This window comes from Pipistrellus hanaki, assembly GCF_964339955.1.
Source record: "Pipistrellus hanaki genome assembly, chromosome: 4".
In the NCBI taxonomy this organism is placed as follows: domain Eukaryota; kingdom Metazoa; phylum Chordata; class Mammalia; order Chiroptera; family Vespertilionidae; genus Pipistrellus; species Pipistrellus hanaki.
Window position 1 is genome coordinate 47,814,950 of NC_140506.1, and position 17,346 is coordinate 47,832,295.

Consider the following 17,346-nt stretch of genomic DNA (forward strand, 5'->3'; position numbering starts at 1 on the left):
GCCCCAATAGTTCCATAATTCTTATTCCAACTTGAAAATTTTGTTCTCAGAAACACTTACCTTTAACATTTGACACATCAGACTCACAGAGTAGACTGGGATTCCCTCACTCTACTCAATGCAGGGATTTCTAACATTGTTATTAATAGACACACAATAGACTAGTTCACATGGATCACTTTTTTGATTATCTAAATTTGCTCTGAGCATTTGAAGAGAAGCAACTGTCCTCTGTAGTGGACTGATGTGGGTTTTCCCCAAGGTATGTCCCAGTTCTAAATGCTGGTACCTGTGAATGTGACCTTATTTGGAAATGGGGTTTTTGTAGATGCAATCTCAGGTAGATGCATTCTCCTTAAGATGAGATCATCCTGGCTTTAGGGTGAGCCTAAGTACAATGACTATTGTCCTTCTGAGAGACAGAAGAGAAAGATTTGAGACAGGAAGACACAGAGAGAAGACTGAATGTGAAGACTGAAGCAGAGATCACAGTGATGCTGCCACCATCCAAGGAATGCCTGGAGCCACCAGCAGCAAAAAGGCAAGGGAGCCTTTAAAGGGAGTGTTTCCCTAGCACATCTTGATTTTTTGCTCCTGAACCTCAGAACTGTGAAATAATAATAATTTTTTGTTGTTTTAAGCCACCAAATTCATAGTAATTTTTTAAGACAGCCCTAGGAAATTAAAATATCCTCCATGATACAAATTTTAAGTTCAATTATAAGGTATTGCTATCACCACCCATATCTACACAGATGGTTCTTATCTTTCTAGCAATACAAATAATCATGACAAGACATGGCATACAACATATGATAGATGATAATATAGTCCTGAAAGGCCCAATCCAATTAAAACATAAATGGCATTTTTCTAATAACTAGACATGACAATTGTCATAGGGCTGCCAGATAAAATATGGAATTCATTTAAAAAGGTAATGCACTATTTATCTGAAATCCAAATGTAATTAGGCATCCTGTATTTTTATTTACTACATCTGGAACTCTACAATTTCAGCTGAGAAATTGCAGATCTATAAGTCACACAGCTAATATAATACTGAGCTTGGCTTTGAAACAATGTGTGTCAGATTCCCCATATCATGTGCTTTCTAGTCCACCAGGCTTCTTAAAGCTGAGATAATAAAACTCCTATTAAAAGGCTGAACCATTCCCAGAAGCCATCTGGTTATTGTTCTACAAAACAGGTTATAAAAATGGAGGAACAATGGCCAGTTTTGACTGCTAAGCCAAACTCAATGTCTATTACTTTTGAAGAAAGATTCTGTCTACACAAAGTTCAAGCAATAATTATGAGGATGGAAATGAGTTTTTTTCTTCCACTATTCTGTGCAGGGGTAATATGGGACACAGGGGTCATGGGATTTTGGTTTTACTGGGCAGTAGGTGAAAGCATCAATATAAAGAATGATAAAAAAAAAAAGTATATTTTCTGCTAATTATCATAGTAATACAATATTTCTTCTTACATTCAACTTTTTCCAAAATCCACTTGGCTCCCAGGTGCCATCAGCCTTAAAAATCTCAATAGTTTCTTAATCTTCACCAGAGGATATACTTTTTTTTTTTTAATTGATTTTAGAGAGAGAGTGAGTGAGAGAGAAACATCTAAGTGAGAGAGAAACATCAATCAGTTGCGTCCCCTACATACTCAGACTAGGGATTAAACTTGCAGCCTAGGTATGTGCTCTGACCAGGAATCAAACTTGAAACCTTTTTGGTGTACAGGATGATGCTCCAACCAACTGAGCCACCTGGCCAGAGCATTGTAATTGTTGTTTTTAACTTCCTCATAAATGAATCTCAGGTGCTACCATTCATTCTCCTGAACCACCTATCATAGTCTCCTTCTCCACATTCATAATACTGGTTCATACCCTCAAAACTATACTCCTATACTATTCCTGACTGGTTTTATCACTTCAAACTATCCATCTACATCTAGTTATCACACACACACACACACACATATATACATACATACATACATACATACATACATACATATATATATTTGCTAGAGGCCCAGTGCATGAAATTTGTGCACAGGCAGGGTTCCTAGGCCTGGCCAGCAATCAGGGTTGATTGGGGCCTTCCTTCCCTCAGCTGCTGGCCATGCCCTTCCTTCATTCCACACTGCTCCCTAGTGGTTACCCACACATCATAGCAAGCGGTCGAACTCCTGGTCAGTTGAACTCCCAAGGGGACAATTTGCATATTAGCCTTATATTATTTAGGAGATATAGTATATATTCACAAATCTAAAGTGTTCCAATACTAAATACATAAGCATATGCTTAACACATTTGTTTTTCACTAATGGGTCTAAAATGAATTTTAATCAATCTCAAACGTAACTCAGGTTGTTTCCTGTGCTTAATTTCTCTTCTCATATCTACCCAACAAAAACTTCATGAATTCCAGACAAGTAAGTAAAATAGTGAACTTGGATCAGAGTTTGCATTATAAACACTTTGGGATATTCTTCACTTCCACAAAAATAATATTTTTTCTTAAGAACATAGCTCTCTCATTCTACCTTAACACAATTCCTATTTTTATCTCTAGAGAATAATTTGCTTCTTTAAGAAAAAGAGTGGTAGCATCCAAACTTAAAACTGTGGAACAAGATTGAGCAAACAGTAGCTGCTACTCAGCTCAGACGACTGGCCTCATATCTTGCCAGACCTGCCTGATGTTTTACATTGTCTTTATGCATTATGACAGAATCACACAGACATAATGTGCCTTTCTCAGTACATCACATCAGCAGGTCCATGGTATCTGTCTGCCTCATTACTGCTGATTTTAACTTTAACTGCTTGCTAACGGCAGTGTCTTCCAAGTTTCTCCACTGTAAGTTATTATTTTCCTCTTAGTAGTTCACATGTATTTAGTGGAAAAGTATTTCGAAATTATGCAAATACCTGTATCTCATCATAATTTTGTGCCTACAAATTTAGCATCAATTGGTGATTTTTGCCTACAATTGTTACTGCATTGCTTGTTAAAAGGTAGTTTTCTATTTCTATTTTCCCTTCTACAGTTATTCATTGCAATTCTAACATAAGTAAAAGCTGTGCCTTCTTACCCATCTATTTATTCAATTATTGATTAACTAGTAAGAAGTCTTAGATATTTATATTATTCTATGATTTATAATCTATTGCTGCCATTATTTATTTTGTTGCCAAAATTGTTCCAGCTCTAGTCATTAGGAGCTCCTTTAATTTGGCCTCTATATCATTTTGACATTCTGCCATCAATATTTGAGTACTTCCCTACTCTCTGGCTTTGCAAAATGTTCCAGACGCATCTTGTACTTTTGCTGCCCTACATCTGCAATCAACCCTTTCTCCAAGAGCCTTGCTTATTTTTATTGGGAAAAGTGTATTTAGAAACCAAGATTGGGCCAAAGGTGTGTTGATTACACCTTTATAATTGCTCTGAGGGCCTCTCAGGAGACAGATCTAGGAAAATACAATATACTACACACACACACACACACACACACACACACACACACCTCTGTCTATTTTAATTATTTCCTATATCTCTATTAAAAACCATTAGTTTATACCGATACCATTGAACTCTGCAAACTTCAACCCAGCCTGCACCCTCTCCAATCTGGGACCCCTTAGGGATATTCGCTAGCCCGTTTAAATGGGCAGTTGGAAATCTCTCTCATAATTCATGACTGCTGGCTCCCAACCCCTCACTTGCCTGCCTGCCTGATTGCCACACAATCGCTTCTGCCTGCCAGCCTGATCACCCCCTAACCATTCCCCTGCAGGCCTGATAAACGACTAACTGCTCCACTGCCAGCCTGATTGCTCCTAACTGCCTCCCCTGCAGGCCTGGTCCCCCCCAACTGCCCTCCCCTACAGGCCTGGTCCTCCACAACTTCCTTCCCTAGAGATCTGGTCCCTCCCAAATGCCCTCCTCTGCTAGCCCAGTGACCCCTAACTGCTCTTCCCTGCTGAACTGATTGCCCACAACTGCCCTCCCCTGCCAGCCATCTCGTGGTGGCCATCTTGTGTCCATATGGGGGAAGCCATCTTTGACCATATGGGGGCAGCCATCTTGTGTGTTGGAGTGACGGTCAGTTTGCATATTACTCTTCATTAGGTAGGATTTTTCAAGAGGAAGGGAGAAGGAGAGACAAAAACATCAATGATGAGAGAAAATCATTGATCAGCTGCCTCCTGCATGTCCCACACAGGGGATAGAGCCACAACCTGGGCATGTGCCCTGACCAGGAATTGAACCATGACCAGATAACATTTCAAACCACATCACTGGACCCAGCCTTCTAAAAATTATAATATTATAGTTCATTTATTTGAACTGAAGCAACCATTAAAAAAGTTTTGTCAAAAACACACAGAATAAACTTCCAAGTAATGTTCTTCTTATGACCTTACCTCCTCGATCCCGGGCGGCTAAACTTTGACCCTTTCTTAATGTAATATCCAATTGGTACATTCCGGGATCAGCCAGAGGGACATCTGCATTACTGGTTCCAGAAGTATTTATTTTCTGGAAAGCAAGAAATATATAAAATATTAAAATAATTATCTTTCTTCTATTCCCTCCAAATGGGGACCTTTTATAGTTTAACTCAAACTATAAGAATTAGTCAGTAAAATTTTTGAATTCACACAGCATCATAATCACCCAGTTCTCTGAAAGTTTTAAAATTCATGAAATTCTTCAGACTAAATAAAATCATGGCAGTTATAGGAATCCCTGTATTAATTCAAATTAAAAATAACAAATGCAATATGAAACACATTTCCCAGGGAAAGCCCCACATAATTCAACTAAGAAAGACTAATGTAGAAATAGTTTCTGAAGTAAAAATACAATCAATAGTGAATAGAGAATAAAGGTATGCAAGAGCAGTTAATTTCCACAAAATTGAGCTGAAAATTAAAATGATTCATTCAGGTGAATTTGTTGACTCCTTTATCTATGCAAAAGGGCTCGACCTGGTGAATTTCATATTTTTATTTTGGCCAACATAAAATATGATATAATTATACATAAATAAATTCACATAGCATTTTGATAGTATTTGCAAGTAAATAATATAAATCTAGAGAAAATATCTAGTGCTGTTTTCTATGGAATAAAATTGCACAAGCTATTTCTAGAACTAAAAATTTTTGCAAGGCTACTTTTATAGAATATCAACAGCATACTCTGTTTATTTAATAGTCATTGATTTACAAACACACTTGAAGAGGCATAACTACCTATAATAAGAAAAGCCTAATATGCTAAGTGTCTAGTCATCCGGTCAGCCATTTAACCAATCAAAGAATAATATGCTAATAATATGCTAAAGCCTCTCAACTGCTCACTATGACGTGCACTGACCACCAGGAGGAAGATACTCTGACTGGTAGGTTAGCTTGCTGCTGGGTTCTGGCCAATTGGGATTGAGTGAGACAGGCTGGACATGTCCTGGAGCCCTCCCGTGGTTCTTCCCCAGCTGGCCAACCTCCTGCATCCATCCCCTGCCCCAATCGTGCACCAGTGGGGTCCCTCGGCCTGGCCTGCACCCTCTCGCAATCTGGGACCCTCAGGGGATGTCGGAGAGCTGGTTTTGACCTGACTCTGCAGGCCAGGCTAAGGGACCCCACTAGTGCATGAACTCGAGCACCAGGCCTCTAGTATTAAAATAACACAAAAGAAACATATAGTAAAAATTGTACAGATCATAATTTATACTTTCTGTCAATCTAATACAGCAGAAAAAGTTACTTTTTCACTGTTGAGATTATTTTAAATTATAATTTTTTTCCAATTAAAAAATAAATGTTTTTATTTTTTATTTTGGAATAGTAGTCATGAATAAGGTAAAATATTAGACACCAGTCTGGTTCTTTCCGTTCCAAAATTTACATGAAATACAACTATAAAGTATCATTTTGTTTAAGGTTTCAAGACCAAGATAAAAAAGCTTTCCTATTAGGAGCAATTATCATTTAAAATTAGAAATAGTGCAACTCTGATAACCCAATTCATCATTTCTCCTCTGGTAACAATAAAAAGAATTTACTCCTTCTTATGATATTTCTGTTTCTATGAATGACAGCATTTTTCCTCAGTTACTCAGGCTAGAAATTGATGAGCTTGATTTCTTCATTTCCCTTTCCATCACATTCAAATAGTTGCCAAATTCCATCCACTCCATTTCCATATTACATCCTGCAGTTGCCTATGTCTTTTATTTCCTGTTACCACTGATTTGGATCAGATCTTCAAACAACAGAGGAACAAAAGGTTAAATGATTGCCTTGCTCTTCTGGCAAACATCTATTGCCTCACCTCCTTGGGGTTTCCTAGGATAATAATTTAGGATATATCCTTCCACACTTTTGTCTTCTTATATAAATAAATACACCTATATATGGGTTTATTTTTGTGGTTGAACTTCAGTTTTTGTTTGTTGCTAACAAAGAGCGTATTTGTCTGTTATTTTATAATTTAATTTTAAAATATCATGGCAGTTTTCTGGTCCACATATAGATTTATCTATTTCCTTTTACATACATCATTTTTTCACAGTGTAGGAATACCATAATTTCTTTAATTGTCTCCCTACTGATGAATTTGAGTTGATTTCAATATATGCCACTACAAAGACTTGGGCTTTTATTTTATTTATTTATTTTTTTTAGAACATAAATCTCCCCCAAAAGATTTAAATATTTCATACTCCTATTGAAAGTTATAAGAGTGCCTATTTCCCACATCCTAGCCAGCATGGGATGTTACTAATTTTCAAGGTTGGTGGGGAAAAAAACTGTTATCTTCTTTTATATACATTTCCTGAACTATGCTAAGGTGTCTTGAAACTAGTGTAGACAGCAAGAGAGTAAGAGCTGTTCCCTGGGCCACACAGAAGATGCCAACCAAGGGCTTCTGAACCACTTTTCAAAGAACAGTTTGTATGTGGGTCCAGTTAATAAGCAAAATTAAAATCCAACAAATATTTGTTAAACTTTAAATATCTTCTAAGGCTTTCATTAGGTTCTTTTATATACATTATTTCAAAATAAACAAATCAATTAATAAATATTAAATGTAGATAGATTTACTTCTTTCTAAAACCAGAATAAAATCTATAGGAAAGGGGAAGTTTTTTTACCCATCCTTCATCCTCCTCTAATGTCCTGATAGGTATCTTAAAGGTAGAAAAAATTGAATGCTCAGATATCTGTATTTTCTTCGTAGCTTTCGTTGCCCTATTCAGCGCTACTTGAAGTCTACAGTGAAAAATTCACCAAGTACCTGGTTTTATATTTTAAATATATATACATCTAACTTCATTATATTTATTGGGTGGCAGGTGTTAATAAAATTATATAGGTTTCAAGTGTACAATTCTATAATATAACATCTGTATATTGTATTGTGGGTTCACCACCCAAATTAAGTCACCCTCCATCACCATATATTTGACCCTTTTTTTAACCCTTATCTACCTTCTCACTTTATGGCCAAGTTAATGAATTTTTCTAACTATACTAGATTTTTCACTTCTGAAAAATTTAGAATTTAACACGGTGCAAAGCGATAACTTCACTGAATTTACATAAATTGGCTTTTAAAGCCTGAATAATATTCCATTTGTGGCCTGGCTGGCATGGCTCAGTAGTTGAGTGTTGACCTATAAATCAGGAGGTCATGGTTAGATTCCCAGTCAGGGCACATGCTCAGATTGCAGGCTCGATGCCCAGTGTGGGGCATGCAGGCGGCAGCTGATCAATGATTCTCTCTCATCACTGATGTTTCCCTCTCTTTCTCCCTCTCCCTCACCCTTTCCCTTCCTCGCTGAAATAAATAAAAATATATTTTAAAAAATATTCCATTTGTGTGTGTAGTGTGTGTACGTATGTGTATATCGCATTTACTAGGAGGTTGTTTCCATACCGTGGCTATTGTGAATAATGCTGTAGTGAATAGCAATGCAGATATCGCTTCAGAGTACTGATTTCATTTCCTTTGGATATATGCTGCCTTGCCCTTTTGTTTTCCATGACTTCCTACCTAATTTCAAGGGCCATTTCATCAGCACTTTAAATGCTTTTTTTTTTTTTTTTTTTTTTTTTTTTGTCCATTATCACTTCCTATTACAAATTTATATTGGCCATGTTAGATTGTAAACTTTGAAAATCAGGAAATGGAGATTTTTTTTGTTTGAATGTTTGTTTGTTTTGTGGGTTTTTGTTTTTTTAAAAAATATTTTTCATTGATTTTTTTACAGAGAGGAAGGAAGAGGGATAGAGTTAAAAACATTGATGAGAGAGAAACATGGATCAGCCGCCTTCTGCACTCCCTTCCCTCTTTTCCTCTCCCACCTCCCACCACTGGGGATGTGCCCACAACCAAGGTACATGCCCTTAACCACAATCAAACCTGGGACCCTTCAGTCCGCAGGCTGACCCTCTATCCACTGAGCCAAACCGGTTTCAGCAGGGAATGGAGTTTTTAAAGATCAACTCAACAGAAATTGTGATAGAGGCTATAAGGACAGAAATATGTCTTTTAGGACAAATGATCTAGCTGATTAGACACATACATGAGGATCTGTAACAAGTTGACTACTCCATGGGTGGTTTGTTAACTCTCTTCTTCTGTGCTGAAGTATGGCATCTAATCTGTTTTAGCATCTACTTTTGTGAGGAACCAAAGTATAAGCTTAGAATCCTCCTCAATATAATGCTCTAGGCTGCCATTACCAAATCATCAAAATTGTCACTTAAAGTGGAACTTTGTCCACTCAGAAGCTATAAGGACAGACTGCGCTATAAGTTCACAGAAGAGATACAAAAACCAATTATTATGGGGAAAGAGTCTGAGTAGCCCTCTAGAGCTGACAACAGAGCAGGGTGTGAAAATATGAATTTTGACAAAGTGAAGATTTGAAATAAGCAAGGATGAGATAATCAGCCAAATGGTGAGTAGTCACCAGCAAAACATCACTGGCATGTGTGACAAATAGAGTGGAAAGGATAACTGATGCCCACCGATGCCAGGCTGAGGAGAGTTCTTGTGGGCAGCAGGAAAGCATCACAGGCTTTTGGAGAGAGAAGCAATAAAACCAGAGCTCATTTAACACACATTATTGCCTATTTTTCATCTTTCCTCTTCTGGGCTAAGTGCTTAGATTACACTATGAACAAAACCAGGCTTTGTCTCTGTGGGATGAAAGAGAATAGAGAAATCCTGTGGACAGAGAAATTATTTGAAAAGTTTTATAACAGTCCAGTTTAAGTCACAAGAGCCTCATCTGGTCAGCGATAGTGGAAATAAAAGATGAATTAGAAAGATATTGAGGCAATTCAATCAGCTGAATTTGTCAACTGACAGGATGTGAGAGAGAGGGGAGGTGCATATAAGAGTCACTCAGAAGTTTGAGCTGAGCTCCTGTGAGAATGGTAATGTCGGTAATAGAAAGCACCACTGCGTCCAGTTTCCAAGGATATTGCCAACTCCATACAAGAAGGAAATCAAGAACTTAATGCAAATCTGGAGAGGCATCTCTCCTCAGGCTCACTGAATGGTTGCAGTAAGAAATCTGGTAGGCCAGTTATAGAGGGATACTAGAAATATATTTTTTATTATAAAGTACTTTTTAATAAATGTTTAACTTACCAAATGTAAGTATGCATTCGGAAAGATATATCTGAAATGCTAGGCACACTTGTAGCTCTAATATAAACATTGTCATTTTAAATCTTCTTTTTCCAAGTTAACATTTTTGTGATACTATTAGAACTGCAAATATACCCTTCCTTTTCCTAAACTGCCATGTCCCACACTTAGATGTGTGTTGTTATTTTTTAACCACTTTATTGAGGTATGATATATATGTAAAAAGCTGTGTATATAACTCGATGAGTTTGGGGATGTTTATACACATATGGAACCATCACTACCATTAAGACCGCAGACATATCCAGAACTTCTCAAAGTTTCTTCCTGCCCTCTTTATCATCATCATCATTATCATAATTATAATTATAATCATCATCATTTTTGTGTGTGTGGTAAGAACACTTAGCATGAGATCTACCCCCAAAGAAAATTTTAAGTCTATAATACAGTATTGTTAGCTGTTGGCACTATGCTGTATAGTAGATCTCCGGAATTTATTCATCCCACATAACTGAAACATTGTACCCTTTCACCATTACCCTCTTTTCCCCTTCCCCCATCCTCTGGCAACCCCCATTCTACTCTTTGCTTCTATGAGTTTAAGAATTTTAGATTCTACATATAAGTGAGATCATTTAATGTTTGTCTTACTGTGTCTGGTTTATTTCCCTTAGTAAAATGTTTTTTAGGTTTATTTATTATTACAAATGATAGATTTTCCTTCTTTTATTTTTAAGGCTGAATAACATTCTGTCATACATATATACCAATTGTCTTTATCCATCTATCCACCAATGAACATATAGGCTGTTTTCAAATCTTGAATATTGTGAATAATGCTGTAATAAACATGGAAGTGCAGGTGTCTCTTCAAGATCCTGGTGCAAATCCTTTGCTTAAATACCCAGAAATGGAATTGCTGGATTATATGAAACCACAAAAGACTCTGAATAGCCAAAGCAATCTTTACAGAAGAACAATGTTGGAGGCATCACGCTTCCTAATTTCAAACTATACGTAAAGCTGTAGTGATCAAAACAGTTATGGTAATGGCATAAAAACAGATGTATAGACCAAAATAATAAAGAACTCAGAAATAAACCCACATAAAAGGTCAACTAATCTTCTATAAGGATACCATGAATAAAACTAGGATAAGAATAGCCTCTTTTTAAAAAAATATTTTTTTTATTGATTTTTTACAGAGAGGAAGAGAGAGGGATAGAGAATTATAAACATCGATGAGAGAGAAACATTGATCAGCTGCCTCTTGCACACCCCCTACTGGGGATGTGCCACAACCAAGGTACATGCCCTTGACCGGAATCGAACCTGGGACTTAACAGTCCGCAGGCTGATGCTCTATCCACTGAGCCAAACCGGTTTCAGCAAGAATAGTCTCTTAAATAAATAATGAGAATAAAACTGAATAGCCACATGCTATTGAAATTAGACCCTTATGTAAAAAATAAATCAAAATGGATGAAAGACTTCAACATAAAAACTGAGATCATAAAATGCCTAGGAGAAAACACAGGGGGGAAAGCTCCTTGACATTAACCTTGGTAATGAAATTTTAGATATGACACCAAAAGTACAGGTAACAAAAGTAGAACTACATAAATATATATACATCAAATTAAAAAGCTTCTGCACAGAAAATAAAATAATCAACAAAAAAAATAATCACAGAAAATAAAATAATCAACAACAAAAAAATAATCACAGAAAATAAAATAATCAACAAAACAAAAATAAAATAATCAACAAAACAAAAATATTTTCTCCTATGAAACAGGAGAAAATATTTGTAAACCAATATACATGATAAGGGGTTAATATCCCAAGTATATAAGGAAGTCATACAATTCAGTAGCAAAACAAATAAACCACTTAAAATATGGGCAAAGACCTGAATAGACATTTTTTCCGAAGAACACATACAAATGGTCAACAAGTAGATGAAAAGGTGCTTAGCATCACTAATCATCAGGGACATGCAAATCAAAACCAAATGAGATATTACCTCATGCCTCATGCCTTTAAAGATGGCTATTGCTTTTAAAAAAGATAAAACGCTAGTGATGATATGGAAAAGAGGGAATCCTTATACATGTTTAATATGAATTAGTGTAAATGTAAAAAAAAATGATAAGTGTGAATGTAAAAAAATGATAAGCTCAAAATTTTAAATTCAGAGTTCTAGGTATAATTAGAGGATCAGGGAGATTTCTATGACAACACTCAAAACTTTGGATATGTTGAAACCAAAAAACAGATGTAATGTTTGAAGTTGTAGATTATAACATAAGTGAAATACATGGCCTTATTAAGTCAAGCAAAGGAAAGTCAGGAAAAAAACAAAACAAACACAAACAACTGTAGAAGAGGTGAAGTCTGAGAATTAGAAAGAGAGTATTATATTTGGAAGGATTATTATGACCAGAGCACCCACCTCTTCTACTCCACCAAGCCACCATGTTCGTTTGTTTGTTAATCCTCACCCAGTGATATTTTTTCCATTGATTTTTTAGAGAGAGTGGAAGGGAGGGAGAGAGGGAGAGAGGGAGAGAGGGAGAGAGGGAGAGAGGGAGAGAGGGAGAGAGGGAGAGAGGGAGAGAGGGAGAGAGGGAGAGAGAGAGAGAGAGAGAGAGAGAGAGGTGAAAGAGACACAGTAATTGGTTGCCACCTGCACATGCTCCAACTGGGGCCAGGAATCAAACCCATGACCCTTCAGTATTTGGGGCAACATTCTAACAATTGAGCAACACTGGTCAGGGCAAGTCACCATTTTTGCAGAAGCCCTTTCTCTACAGTTCCTGTCTTGCTTAAACTACAGCAGTGCCCATCCATGTTAATGTTACATTTCCTCATGCCTAACTCTCTTTTCCTCATTTAATATATTGTAGTAGTACTCAAACTTGAGGGGCTTTGGCTAGGGACCAAGGAACTATGGGTTGGGACCCAGGTTTTAGTCATTTTCCTTACAGATCCTCAGGTAATTTTAATATGCAGCCTACCTTGACCTATTGTTGCAGTTATAGAAGCAAGTCTTTGAGAAGGCTCATCCACAAAGAATTTCCAGACTTTTCTTATTTACACCATGAAACACCTGGAGAATAAGTGTGGAAATCAATAGGAGGGTCCTTGTGACTTTGAGCTCTGCTGCTTAGCAGACCTTTTCCCTAAGTGAAGAAAATGTTCCATAGAAGATACAATGGTGCTGATGAATTCAAACTTGAGAGTGCCACCTGGCCTTTTACAGAGTTTCATTATAGGGAAAAAAAATGAGGTTACTCTATTAGTTGTGGTTGTTGGTCATTATTGTCAATAAGAAGTAGAGTTAGCATTGTACAATTGACCTCTGGGTGATGAGCTAGCATTGTACAAGGAAGGAAAAGTATGTGTGCATTACAGGAGATTTTCTTGGGTGTTCTATCTTGTATTGCCATGCCCAGGTTATTGTGTATTGCTTAAGTTATTCCACATGTGTTTCATATACTTGGGCCATGCTCAATGCAGCTTTAATCTTATCTGTCAATAAAATCTCATTAAAATTAAAATTTCATGAAAGCTTTCACATCTTCTACTTCTAAAATGGAACAACCTTGTCAAGGATATCAAGAAGTGTCTCTGAGGATTTTTACTTAGTCATTACTAGTTTCTACTTAGTCATCTCTCCTAGTTTCAATGACATTGAAAATATTAGTACAGTGAAATCTCCATCAAATGGAAATCAAAGTTTTTCAAAACTTAATTTTCAAAAAGAATTTGAAAGTCACGAGATATTTAAAGCTCAATGAAGTGTAGAGATCCACTTGCCAAAGGAACATCCATGATTATTTAGATGTCAAATGAATACATTACTTTAAAAACTGAAACCACATAGAATGGAGAAAATTCATGGTAGCCAATGAGCATACCTGATTAGTATGTCAGTCACAGAGCCTGAGTAATCTACAGCCCCATCTGAAAGAACAGATTATTCTTGATTCTATGTAAACTTAATTACCTGTCCCTTGTTCATACTGATTAGATTAGACTAGAGCTTGGTGTCTGATCCTTAGACAATAGATAGGATGGTTGGTGAGTTTTCTAGCAAAAGTGTTATCAGGCAAAAGTTATTTGGACCAAGTCCAGGGAAAATAAAAGTTAAAAATGGCTCATAAAGCCAACGGGCCAATTAGAGAGACTGGAGAGGCCATAATGGCCCTAGTTTAAGCCCCAAATCAGGAAATAGGTGCTATGATCAAGCAGAAGTAGGGGATGGAAAAACACATATAGTACAGGGCAGAGTGTGTCTTTATAGCAGGACATACAGACAGACCAACTAACCAAACCAGAGTATGACAGCGCCTGGGCAGAAGAGTGAAGATCTATGAACTGCCACTTTAAGGCCTGGAGAGGCTCCGGGTCATGAGGGCCATCTCTCCGGGCTCTGTGCTCTTGGATGTCTTTTGATTCCCCATCACCTCCTCTGACCTCGTATGGGAGAGTTGGAGGGAGTCTTTGATTCTTAGAATAGAGTGAGAAACAAAAAGAGCAACAAAAATGAGCAAAGAAAGCATCGAAACAAGAAAGGAGCTAGGCACTCAGTAAATGCAAAATCAGTCAGCCGACAGTGATATGGGAGAAAGCCACACAGAGAGGCTTCAGACAGAAATTGCTCTGTATCTTCAACCTCTTCCTCCAGGGTACTGTGTGGGGATCACTGAAGCCCACATACAGATGCCTGTGTGGTGTTAGCTCCTCACGCAGAGGTCAAAGAAGGTCAATGCTCTGCAGTTACTATGTGAGGAAAATTTTTTGTCTTTATGACTATTTTCAACAAGAATTTGGAAAAAAGCCTAGTGGTTAGGGTACCCATATAATTTATCATTCAAGTTTAGATACTGTAAAGAGTGAAAGGGAGTGCTATTATGAATTACATGGCATAAAAAGGCATAAGCAAAACGGTCTCTGGTAAACTGGGGTGCATGGTTGTGATACTTAGCGAGTTAGCCTTCAGTTCACCAGAAAGATAAACTAAGCAGAAAAGACTAATCCTCTGGTCACATCAAGCTTTACAATGGCTTGTTTTGGGACCAAACTACAATCCTGGGTTTAATCCTGGGATTTTTACTTTGCAATAGCCAGGCCAAACAAAATGGGCCTATACATCTCGGGCCCGCCAAAGGGCAATGTTTGATGGCTGCTACAAGAAGTTAGGAAGTTCAGTGCAACCTAAGCGTCCCTTCTAGGACTCCTACAACACGATTACTCACCCTTAGCTTGTCTGCTAAATTGACTGTTCTGTGCAGCATCATTTCATTACTGCTGGTAGCCTGTCCGCCTACACACACAGTTTGTAAAATAACCCGTGCCAAAGGAAAGCAAACAAAATCCTCTGTTCTCCATCCCGATGGACACGGATCACTCCTCTTTTGGAAATAGATCGGGCAAACCAGCCTTTGAGCTACAAGAGGCAAATTCTGATGATAAAGGGCAGGCATTATATCAATCATTTAACTTCAGCCAAAAATACTTATTCCCCCTGTGCCTTTTTTTTCCTAATCTTTAAAATGGACTAATAAATACCTTAAAAGGAACTGTTTTGATTATGAGATACAATATATAAAACTGCTTTGTAAGTATAAGAAATTATTTAATATAAGTACTTATTTAGGGGCAGGTGATGAGGAAAACTATTGTAAAATAGTTATAGAAGTCAAAACACAAGGATCTGGCCTGGCAGGGATGGCTCAGTGGTTGCGCATCACCTTGTGAATTAGGAGGTCCTGGTTTGATTCCAGATCAGGGCACATGCCCGGGTTGTAGGTTCGTTCCCCAGTGTAATGCAGGCAGGAAGCAGCCAATCAATGATTCCCCTCATCATTGATGTTTCTATCTCTCCCTCTCCCTTCCTCTCTGAAATCAATAAAAATGTATTTTTTTAAATCACAAAGACCTGTAAACAGCCCTACTTGAACTATGACATTGGTCTGAGGCAGAGGGGGGGAAAAATTAGCTCCAACAGCTTCATTTTCCTCTTCTTTAAAAAATGGACTTGTCAAAATTAAAAGAAATAATGTAATTTATAGTGTTTTATAAAGAGTTAAGTGATTTACAAATGCAAAGTAGGCTCTTCCTACTTTAGTCAAATTATATATTTTGTATACCCTGCTGCTGGTGTTCACCTTTGGTTAATCGGAGATTAGAAAGTAAATCACACTGGGGCTGTCTCTGCTCCCAGTGCTATTATATTACTTAATAACTGTTATCCTTACTATTTCACTACAATAATTGTCAGACCTGATAGATTTTGTTTGCATTAACTCATCTAACCTTTTGTTTTTCAGTGAGTTCCCAAGCATACTCTTACTTCCCCAAAGAAAACCAACTGTATTAAAAAGTGCAGAGCTACCAGCAAAACACAAAACCTCTGAGACAAGATGACTTGTCAGAACAAGGCATAATATGCCATCTTTGCAAACCCTGGCAGAAAAGTTTAAGAGTTTTGAGCAACAAAATAAACATAGTATTGGATTACAACTCAAAGTATAAATAAATATTCATGATTCCATACCAGTACAAATTATTTGAATAAATAAACAAATAAATAACTAAATGGGGGAGAATAGGCAGGTCTACAGTGCAGAAGAATTCAAAGTCGTTTATGTCACTTCTGCTCCTCAAGGAAGCTGAGGGTAACTTCCTGTCTTTTAATGTGGGCTGTACATAGTGACTTCCTTCCAAAGAGGACAATATGGAGAAACCCAACACAAATACTAATCAACCAGGGGCTCAAGTTTAATCAGTACTGATAGGTTGGTAGTAGGTTTCCTTGACAGTTTGTGATGAGAATGGCACTTTACCTCTGTGGTCTTCCTTCCAAAACACAGAACCTCTGTCTAATCACGAGGGAAAAAACAAAACAACAAGGAAAAGCCAACTGAAGGACATTCTATAAAAGATCTGACCAATGCTACTCAAAAGTGTCAATTTCATCAAAAAGATTGAATATGTGAATAAATCTCATAGCCAGGAGGAGCCTAAGATGACATGAAAACTAAAGAAACTGTGGTATCCTGGATGATATCCTGGCAAAAAAAAAAAAAAAAAAAAAAGATCTTAACTGAAAACGGAAGATCTGAATAAAGTATGGACTTTAGTTAACATTAATATATCAATATTGGTTCATTAGTTTTCACTAATGTACCATACTAATGTAAGATGTTATCACTAGGGGAAATAGGATGTGAGATAAATGGAAATTCACTGTTCTATCTTCAAAACTTTTCTGTAAATCTAAAAATACTCAAATGAAAAGTTTAATTTTTAAAAAGTTTCTGTTTAGCTAATTCTTTTGAGCGATAACCTAGTGTTCGGTAGGGCACAACTATTCTAATTTGGTCTTTGTTTAGTAAGTATAATGAGAAACTCCATAGAAGGCATATTTGTAATAAATTAACTTAGTCTACCTCACCATCCCGTTTCCCTTCTACCATATAACAGTTGAGAAGACTGAGGATTATGTGTTTAAGTGTACAGCTATACATCAATTATGATTCATAAAAATAAATTTGCTAGTACTGCTGCTGTAAACATTTAAACTGCAGGTAACTAACTGAGAAGGAATATAGCAGTAATTATACATTAAGCTCTAAGT

General features: G+C 37.0%; 1 protein-coding gene and 1 long non-coding RNA gene across 31 annotated transcripts in view; one reads left to right on the forward strand and one right to left on the reverse strand.

Moving 5' to 3' along the window:
* The window catches only part of LOC311622019, a 1,104,806-nt gene that overhangs the window by 841,133 nt on the left and 246,327 nt on the right, over nucleotides 1–17,346 (forward strand). The gene's annotated exons all lie outside the window — the stretch shown is intronic.
* Nucleotides 1–17,346, reverse strand: part of MCTP1 (multiple C2 and transmembrane domain containing 1) — a gene marked incomplete at its 3' end in the record, with an annotated part of 425,829 nt that overhangs the window by 255,570 nt on the left and 152,913 nt on the right. For all 30 annotated transcript variants that reach the window (XM_084882647.1, XM_084882645.1, XM_084882668.1 and 27 more), the window contains exon 2: nucleotides 4,451–4,565. In XM_084882647.1, the coding sequence (XP_084738773.1) occupies nucleotides 4,451–4,565 (115 nt within the window). The remainder of the gene's footprint in view (nucleotides 1–4,450; nucleotides 4,566–17,346) is intronic.